This window comes from Salmo salar, chromosome ssa07 (genome assembly GCF_905237065.1).
Source record: "Salmo salar chromosome ssa07, Ssal_v3.1, whole genome shotgun sequence".
Lineage (NCBI taxonomy): Eukaryota > Metazoa > Chordata > Actinopteri > Salmoniformes > Salmonidae > Salmo > Salmo salar.
Genome location: NC_059448.1, coordinates 9,627,292 through 9,637,569, shown reverse-complemented (window position 1 = coordinate 9,637,569; position 10,278 = coordinate 9,627,292). Strand labels below are relative to the sequence as shown.

General features: G+C 47.6%; 1 protein-coding gene across 5 annotated transcripts in view; it reads left to right on the top strand.

The window, feature by feature from the left end:
* Positions 1–810: 810 nt before the first annotated feature.
* Positions 811–10,278, top strand: part of LOC106608544 (protocadherin-7) — a 211,103-nt gene continuing 201,635 nt past the window's right edge. For 2 of the 5 annotated variants that reach the window (XM_014206502.2, XM_014206503.2), the window contains exon 1: positions 813–4,832. In XM_014206502.2, the coding sequence (XP_014061977.2) occupies positions 1,767–4,832 (3,066 nt within the window). In that variant the 5' untranslated portion in view covers positions 813–1,766. Of the gene's footprint in view, positions 4,833–10,278 lie in introns of all 5 variants that reach the window. The other 3 variants (XM_014206505.2, XM_014206501.2, XM_014206500.2) reach the window with 3 other exon arrangements.

The following is a 10,278-nucleotide window of genomic DNA, read 5'->3' as shown; positions in this document are numbered from 1 at the left end:
TAACAAAAGAAACGGGATGAAAATAAAGAGCTGAAAGCGAATACACTGAGCTTGTTGCTCCGGAGAGAATCAAGCCTTAAGCGACCACACACATTCATTAACCACAGAGAGTAACCACATCGCTGCACTCAGAATCACATCTCCCCGGTTGGTCATACTAGCCTGGGAAAAAAAGAATCATGTAGAAATCATGGACGAGGGAGCGTAATTGGTTAAATATATGACTTGGATATTGCATCGTACATGCGTAAAACATGCGTAAAAGTTTATGAAAATGCTTTGACAGAAAATGGAACTGGCAGCGCATTGATATAGTCGAGCCATCATTCGAAATTGAGCGGCGACTGTCTTAACTTTAGTGAGAAATAGATTTACGGGTTTCATAGCACCGTCTACTGTAGGCCTAAATACATCATATGCCTGTGTAATAACCAAAGCACCATGATGTCAAGTGCGGCAATCGAAGATTTGCTATTGGCACATTATAAGCCATAATGCAATTTACGCAACGAATGTATGAAACACCACCCTCCGTAAAAGGGTCCATGGAAGAATGTATATTTTCCAAACCATCTCACTATACCTCCGCTCCCTGACTAAGACCATTTGAATGGGTCGTATGTGAACACATCTTTCCCTTTATACTAACAAGAAAAATACCACATTTTATTTCTTTCTCTCCCTCCCTCTCTCCCTATTCATTTAAACACATACTTCTTCGGCTACCCTCCAGACTAAACCTATATACCGATCAGGTTCAGACCTGGTTACGTGCGCTGGGGAAATAAACTGGAGGGGGTGGAGAGAGCGCGCGAGACTGCAATATCATTTGTGAATCGCTCTCACAGTGCCGCAGATAGGGGCTGCAAACGCACGCGGCGCTTATGCAGGTGAGAAAAGGGCGCTTGGATTGAGAATGCGGGACAGTATGAGGATTCTCTCGTAGGAATTTCACAATATCTACATCGGAATTACAATTGTCCGTGTTTGTTTCATTTTTGTTATTCCCTCATGGTCAGAGCTTTTGTGCTGGAGAGTTTATTTTTTATTTATTCTTCTCCCTATTGCCTGTAACTGTGTGAACTATAAAACACGGACTGCTTGTTTTAAGTGAGTGGAGGTAAATAAATCAGAGCGCTCGATTCTGCTTGGATAGGCAACTGGACACAATCACTGCTTCTCCGCCGCTTCAAGGTAAGAGGACGAGCCCCTCCGTAAAGTAGGCTACTGTATCACCACAACTTGGGAATCTGTGTGGGCATTTCATTGCCACTACTCCGTATTGGACATATCTTCGGACGGGGAAATTAGGATTTTGACCATTTACGTCATTTCTATATCAATCTTGGAAGATTTTTTTTGTAACTGAAAAGACTTGGACTGATTTTAAATTTCAATTAAATAAGATAGCATTTCTCTTTACAAGCATAACATATTCGGATTCCTAATGAATTCATGACATATGATATGACCGGACTGAACGGACTGTTTCGATTGTGTTTTGCTCAGTTTTTATTGAAAGAAGGAAAGAAACATTAATTCAGTGGAAAAGGGGGAGAGGAGAGCCCGTGCACTTGCTCTTATTCAGTGCAGTCGAAGCCGTGTTGGAAGACGTCCGGAGGACGAAGTCTCACACCTCCTGAAATGGAGGACTTCAAATAATCCGAGAACGAAAATTATTGTTTTCCAAACACTATACCAGCAAGTAAACGACATCCTCATTTGATTCAAGGCTTTAAAATCCATTCATTACATTGCGGGGAACAATGAGGACTACTGGCGCAGTGGACTATTTATGCTACAGTATACTCATCCTGCAGCTGCTGAATCAGCCTGCTGCCAAGCAAGTGCTCCGATATCGCTTGGCTGAGGAGGGACCCGCGGATGTCAGGGTAGGGAACGTAGCCGTGGACCTCGGAATCGTTGCCGGGTCTGGCGAGGTGACATTTACCCTCGAGTCCGGATCTGATTTTTTCAAAATAGATAATATAACAGGCGAGCTGACCACCAATGAACGGCGGATAGACCGTGAAAAATTACAGCAGTGCCAAATGATATTTGATGAAAACGAGTGTTTCATAGATTTTGAAGTGTCAGTAATTGGACCGGCGCAGAGCTGGGTTGACCTGTTCGAGGGGAAAGTCATTATTTTAGATATAAATGATAACACCCCGTCTTTCCCATCTCCCGTGCTGACCCTATCGGTGGAGGAGAACAGGCCGATTGGTACTCTCTATCTCCTGCCCACGGCCACCGACAGAGATTTCGGTAGGAACGGAATTGAGAGATATGAGCTTATTCAAGACAGCGGGGAGAGCTCCAGGCGCCTGGGCTCAAGCTCAGGGGGGCGCGGGGCGGACAGGAGATTCGACGAGGGGGCAGGCAGGAGCAGCGTCTTTGAACTGCAAGTTGCTGACACAACAGACGGGGAGAAGCAGCCGCAGCTCATCATTAAAGGGGCACTGGACAGGGAGCAGAGGGACTCTTATGAGCTCACCCTGCGTGTTAGGGATGGAGGCGACCCCCCACGCTCTTCCCAGGCCATCCTGAGGGTGATGATCACTGATGTGAATGACAACAGCCCCCGCTTTGAGAAGGCTGTGTATGAGGCTGACCTGCCGGAGAACAGCTCCCCTGGTGCCCCAATCCTGCAGCTGAAAGCAGCTGACGCGGACGTTGGGGTGAACGGTCAGATTGAGTATGTATTCGGTGCAGCCACAGAGTCAGTGCGTAGGCTATTGAGGCTGGATGAGAGCTCTGGGTGGCTGAGCGTGCTCCATCGTATTGACCGAGAGGAGGTGAGCCAACTGCGCTTCACTGTGATGGCGAGGGACCGAGGCCAGCCGCCCAAAATGGACAAGGCCACCGTGGTTCTCAACATCAAGGATGAGAACGACAACGTGCCAGCCATCGAGATTCGTAAGATCGGACGCATCTTCCTGAAGGATGGAGTGGCCAACGTGGCTGAGGATGTAGTGGTGGACACGCCTATAGCTTTAGTCCAGGTGTCAGACCGCGACCAGGGCGAGAACGGCATCGTGACCTGCACTGTGGTGGGTGACGTGCCCTTCCAGCTCAAACCGGCCAGCGAGATCGAGGGTGAGATGAATAAGAAGAAATACTTCCTCCATACATCAGCGCCACTGGACTACGAGGCCACACAGGAGTACAACGTGGTCATCGTGGCGGTGGACTCAGGAAGCCCTAGCCTGGCCAGTAATAACTCGCTGATCGTAAAGGTGGGCGACTTCAACGACAACCCACCCATCTTTAGCCAGAACGTGGTCGAGGTGTCCTTTCCAGAAAACAATGCCCCCGGTGAGAGGGTGACCACTGTACAGGCCATCGATGCTGATAGTGGTAAGAACGCGGAAATCGCCTACTCCCTCGATTCCTCTGTGAATGGGATATTCTCCATTAATGCCGACAACGGGGACATCAGAGTAAACACCATTCTGGACAGAGAACAAACAGAGAGGTACCAGTTCAAAGTGATAGCCAAAGATAAGGGCATGCCCATACTCCAGGGGTCAGCCACTGTGGTAGTCCTAGTGGCTGATAAGAATGACAATGAGCCTAAATTCATGCAGGATGTGTTCACCTTCTACGTCAAAGAGAACCTTACACCCAACAGCCCTGTTGGCATGGTGACCGTCATTGACGCCGACAAAGGCCAGAACGCAGAAATGAGCCTCTTCATCGAGGAAGAGGAGGAGATCTTCTCCATTGAGAACGACACAGGAACCATTTTCTCCACCATGTCGTTTGACCGCGAGCAGAAAACCACCTACACTTTCCGGGTCAAGGCTGTGGACAGTGGAGACCCACCCAGATCAGCCACTGCCACCGTGTCACTCTTCGTGATGGACGAGAATGACAACCCGCCGACCGTTACCTTCCCCATCAATAGCTCATACACCCTCCTGCCCCCCTCCAGCAATGTCAGGACTGTAGTACGAACCGTCATGGCCACCGATACCGACACAGGGATCAACGCTGACCTAAACTACAGTATCATCGGGGGCAACCCTTTCAAACTGTTTGAGATCGACGGGGGCAGCGGGGTCATCTCACTTGTTGGGAAGCTGGAGCAGAAACACTATGGCCTCCACAGACTGGTGGTCCAGGTGAACGACAGTGGCCAGCCCTCGCAGAGCACCACCACCCTGGTGCACGTCTATGTCAACGAGACCCTCTCCAACTCCACTATCGTTGAGGCCCAGGTGGCTAAGAGCCTGGGCACTCCGCTCAATACCAACATCGCCGGTGACCCCAACTACGACCTGGGCAAGCAGCGGCTGAGCATTGTCATCGGCGTGGTGTCGGGCATCATGACGGTAATCCTCATCATCCTCATCGTGGTCATGGCTCGCTACTGCCGCCCCAAGAACAAGAATGGCTACGAGGCGGGCAAGAAGGACCACGAGGACTTCTTCACCCCTCAGCAGCATGACAAGGGCAAGAAGCCCAAGAAGAACAAGAAGAACAAACAGCCGTTGTATAGCAGCATCGTCACCGTCGAGGCCTCCAAGCCCAATGGCCAGCGCTACGACGGCGTCAATGAGAAGCTGTCCGACAGCCCCGGGATGGGCCGGTACCGCTCCGTCAACGGAGGGCCCGGAAGCCCGGATTTGGCCCGGCACTACAAGTCCAGCTCGCCACTGCCCACGGTCCAGCTCCACCCCCAGTCGCCCACGGCCGGGAAAAAGCATCAGGCTGTTCAGGACCTGCCCCCTGCCAACACCTTCGTTGGCACCGGAGATAACATTTCCCTTGGATCTGACCACTGCTCTGAGTACAGCAGTCAAACCATCAACAAGTACAACAAACAGGTAAGAACATATTGACTCAATATTTATATATATATATATTTTTCTCCATTCTATTTTCAAATGTCTCTCATGTTTCTCCCTCTCTTAGTGTTATCTCCAGCGTAATGCCTCCTGACAGGGCTAGTCTCAGTAGTCATGTTTCTTTCATGGTGCTAATGTGTGTCAAGTTAGCTGTATTGATCTGTTGGGGTTTGGAGTGCCATTCCGCATGTAATATTGAAAATGAAACGAGGACATGCGTAACCTACCCCAGGATATCATTTCCACCCGCCTAAGCATATCCAGCTCTTTTACTCTCTCTTTTAACTGAGCAGGTACTGTGAGGCGGTTTAGTTTGACTGGGGTGTCACATTTGCTGACCTGTACACATGTGTTTTGAGTGTTGTAGACAGCTTGCATAAGGGTCTGGTTTGCAGTTATTCTATCACAGCGGAAAATGTGGCAGGGTAGCTATGACACCCCTCTGCCAGTTCAAGTCTCTCCCTTATTGTAACACGGCTAACTCCTTCTTCTTATTATTAGAGGAAAAAGCAAGGATAAAAAGAAGGCGTTGTGAAAATGAGGCACAGGAGTGGCTGTGTAAAGGAATGTTATCCGTGGTATCGTGTTTTACTCAGCTTATTCAGCTTGACTAGGAACATCTGGGCAGGAGGTCACATCTAACATTCCTGGGCACTGGTGTGTCTGTATCAATTCACTGACCCAGCAGTGAAATCAGGCTTCCCTAAACCTCTCCCTCCTGCTCTCTCTTTTACTCTCTCCGTCCCTTCTATAGGCTGGACTCATTTATCTCCATCTGTTCCTCTTTCCTCCCTCTCTCTCTCTCTGTCTCTCTTTCTCTTTCTCCTTTATCACTCTCTACCTCCCTCTTTATCTTTTACACATTCTCCCTCTTTCCAACCCTACCTCTGTTTCCCTCTCTTCTTCTCTCCTCTCACTGACTCTGTTAGTGCCATCGTTTGTAATGTGAAAATTCCTCCGTGACGGCAAGCACAACAGGGTCATTCATGTTCTAGGGGACTGTAGGAATTAATCAATTTGACATTATTGTTCTTTTTTAAATGTTTTCAACCAGGGGAGCCAAGAGGGGCGAAGCAAGGTTAATATATTATGAAGTCAGTTCCCTTTCATCTGCATTTGCCAGGAAGATACCACTTGTTCATTGTTTCATATGTTTTCTATGGCAGTCTAATGCATTATTGATGGTTCTGTTACATGGGGCAAGCAGCAAACTCCTCTGTTTTTTTGGTCTGTCTCTCTCGTTCTCTCCCCTCATCCTCTGTTTTTCTTGGTCTGTCTCTCTTGTTCTCGTTCTCTCCTCATCCTCTATTTTTCTTGTCTTTCATTCTCTCTGTTTTATTCCCTTATCATTCCTGTCTCTTTTTTACTTACACACACACACACACACACACACACACACACACACACACACACACACACACACACACACGCTCTCTCTCTCTCGCAGTATCTGCCTCTGCATCTCTCCCTCCAAAGCCTCCTCATCTCCCAACCCATCTCTCACTCCCCTCCTCTATCTCTCAGCACCAAACCAATCTCTGCCCCACTCTCCTCTCCTCCAAATCAAATGCTCTCAAATGTCTTTGCTCTTTTGCCTCGCCTGTCTTTTTTCTTGCTGTCTTTTCTTTTTAATCTCCTCTTCCTCTACTCCATTTCCCTCTCCCTCCTGCTATTCCCCTCTCATTTCCCGCTCTCCATCCCTCCCTCCCTTTCGCTCTCCTTTACTCTCTCTTTTCGCTACTGTCTCTAACAGCTTTCTAAAGTGCTGTATTCAGTGGGTTGTTTCTCAGAGTGTGAGGAGTGCTGTTGCTTACGGATGTCTCATCCATAATTAACAGGCCACTCTATTCGCTGCCGCTGCGGCAGAGCCATGTATTGTATGTTGCTAGCTGTGCTGCTGCACTTTTATGTAATAATTTATTAAAAAATTTGATGTGCATGCTCGCTGCAGCGTTTTTTTTTATAGACAAGTCCATTTGTTTGAAGATTCCGATACAGACACAAAACACACCGGGGTGTTGAGGGTTTACAGACGCTCTCCTCGCCACCGGAATGTGCAATTATCCCTTCTTAAGCCCTCCTTCACTTTCTCCATTCTCCATCACGGTTGTTGTGAATGTAACTCCCACTGGCTAATACAATAGAAGTGTTGCCTGGTCTCTATGGTTTATAGAATGTTGTCAGTAGCAATGGGTTTCCATGGCCAAGAAGCTGCACACAAGCCTAAGTTCACCATGCGTAATGCCAAGCGTCAGCTGGAGTGGTGTAAAGCTCGCCTACCATTGGACTCTGAAGCAGCGGAGGGATGAATTACACTTCACCATCTGGCAGTCCGACGGACAAATCTGGGTTTGGCGGGGGCCAGGAGAACGCTACCTGCCCGAATGCATAGTGCGAACTGTACAATTTGGTAGAGGAGGGATAATGGCCTGGGGCTGTTTTTCATGGTTCGTACTTGGCCCCTTAGTTCCATTGAAGGGAAATCTTAACTCTACAGTATACAATGACATTCTAGACGATTCTGTGCTTCCGACTTCATGGCAAAAGTTTCCTGTTTCAGCATTACAATCCCCCCCGTGCACAAAGCGAGGACCATACAGAAATGGTTTGTTGAGATTGGTGTGGAAGAACTTGACCGGCCTGCACAGAGCCCTGACCTTAACCCCATCGAACACCTTTGGGATGAATTGGAACGCCAACTGCGAGCCATTCCTAATCGCCCAAAATCAGTGCCTAACCTCACTAATGCTCTTAGCTGAATTGAAGCAAGTCCCTGCAGCAATGTTCAAACATCTAGTGGAAAGCCTTCCCAGAAGAGTTATAGCAGCAAAGGGGGTACCAACTCCATACTAATGCCTATGATTTTGGAATGAGCTGTTCGACGAGCAGGTGTCCACATACTTTTGGCCTTCTAGTGCATATAATATTCTCTAACACATTGTTAAATTCCCTGCATACTTGTCAAACGTTCACTGTTGATACTTTCGGTTGAGGTGAAGGGGAACTGAGTTAATGGCTGCACATACAGTCTCCCGAGGTTAAGTTAATTGCTGGGAATGGCCCTTGGCGTAGTTATGTGCTTCAATTATGGCATCAAGTGGTCATGTCTTTATTAAGATCACAGAGTAGTCTCTCTCTCTCTAGTTTCATGCTCTTGCTGTTTAGGGCCACCACAGCTAAACACGTTGGTGTTTAGGTAAAGCCCCCCCCCCCCCTTCAGTTGAGTTCATAACGTGTAATGAAATGCATAAGAATTCTCACTAGCTGGGAATAGAGTTAAACATACACGTAGAATGACTAGATTATATTTCTGTGGAATTAAACATAGACGTAGAATGACTAGATTATATTTCTGTGGAATTAAACATAGACGTAGAATGACTAGATTATATTTCTGTGGAATTAAACATAGACGTAGAATGACTAGATTATATTTCTATGGAATTAAACATAGACGTAGAATGACTAGATTATATTTCTATGGAATTAAACATAGACATAGAATGACTAGATTACGTTTCAGTGGAATTAAACATAGACGTAGAATGACTAGATTATATTTCTGTGGAATTAAACATAGATGTAGAATGACAGGATTATATTTCTGTGGAATTAAACATAGACGTAGAATGACTAGATTATATTTCTGTGGAATTAATCATAGACGTAGCATGACTAGATTATATTTCTATGGAATTAAACATAGACGTACAATGACTAGATTATATTTCTGTGGAATTAAACATAGACGTAGAATGACTAGATTATATTTCTATGGAATTAAACGTAGACGGTGAATGACTAGATGATTATATCTATGGAATTAAACATGGCTTCTTTTTTCACAAGTTCGTCTGTTGTTGCTATGGTTTTGCATGCAGAGCCGATGGGAGGTTGGATTAGGGATAAGGTGTCATGTCTGATTGTTGAGAATTGCACAGCAGATCACATTGTATCGTGACTGCTAGAGACGGGGTAATCCCCAATGTCAAATTGATCACATTAGATTTGGAAATTTCTATTCAAAACAAATCAGATTTCTCCCCCATTTATTGAATTTACAGTGGCAGGAAATCCAAAATGTAATCTATGATATTTAAGGCTAAATGAGGTTGAAACCTTTTGATGGTCTCTCTCACTCACAAACACCCACTGACTTATTTTCTCTCTTTCTCTCTCTTTCCCTCCACCTCTCTCTATCTTTCTCTCACTCCCCCTAAAAATCGAAAAAGACACAAGAAAGAGAGCCCTGTTTGTGGTAGACAGAATGGTCTACTGTTTCACAGGCAAGGTAGAGGGGGGAGGAAGAGTAGAGTCCCATTGACTGTGAGTCTCTTCTGCGGTATCAGGTTCCTCCTAGGTCTCCTTCCAGCTCATCCTTCGCCTACCTAATCTCACAATAACCACCGTACAGGCAGCAGCCGGCTCAGGCTCAGTCTCCAAGCAGGTAACCAGGCAACCGGCTGAGTTTAGCAGGCGAGGCGAAGCCTCCTCTTTTACTCATTAGTCATTAAGCCAGGCGAGCGCAGAGCAAGAAGCCAGCGTGTCACTGAGCAGCTGTCGAGAGTTAGAGCAGGAGGGTGATGTACCTGACATTTCAGCCCCTCCTGGAGGTCCACAGATTGGATCCGGGCCTGTTGTTTTGTTCTCTTTCTTCCTTTGTAGGCCTACTGCGACATTGTTCTCAGTTGTCATATTTCCCTAGCTAAATCCCTGCGTTGAACAGGGCTTCAGTTGATGATTGTCATACTCTCAAGTACCAAATGCCTAAAGCAAAATTATTGTCCAAGATAAGATATAAAAGAGAATAGCTCACCTGTCCTATCCAAAGAAACACTGTTTACTGAACAGGCATTTTTAACTGGGTCATTTAAAAGAAGGATATCCCGATCCAGGTGGATCCTGGTATTATCTCTTCTAAACAAAAGAGACCTGAGGCAGGTTGTAATCCTATCCCTCTGCCTCCCCTCAGGGCATGTATAAAGCTCAGATCACTGGGTCAGCTGAGGCTGCCTCCCAGGTTAGGGTTGATGCAGCATGACTGGACGTGGCCCCGTTTCCCTCAACGCCCTCTTCTCCCTCAGCTCAGTTCTCTTAGCACAGCTGTTGCTCCTATCACATCCTCCCCCTCCCTTCCGTCCCCTCCCTCCCTCCCGTCCCCTCCCTTCTGTCCCCTCCCTCCCGTCTCCTCCCTTCCATCCCCTCCCTCCCGTCCCCTCCCTCCCGTCCCCTCCCTTCTGTCCCCTCCCTCCCTCCCGTCCTCTCCCTCCCTCCCCGTCCCCTCACCTCCCTCCCGTCCCCTCCCTCCCCCTCCCTCCCGTCCCCTCCCCTCCCCTCCTGTCCCTTCCCCTCTCGTCCCCTCCCATTACCTCCCCTGCTGTCCCCTCCCCCCCCTCCTGTCCCCTCCCATCCCCTCCCTGCTGTC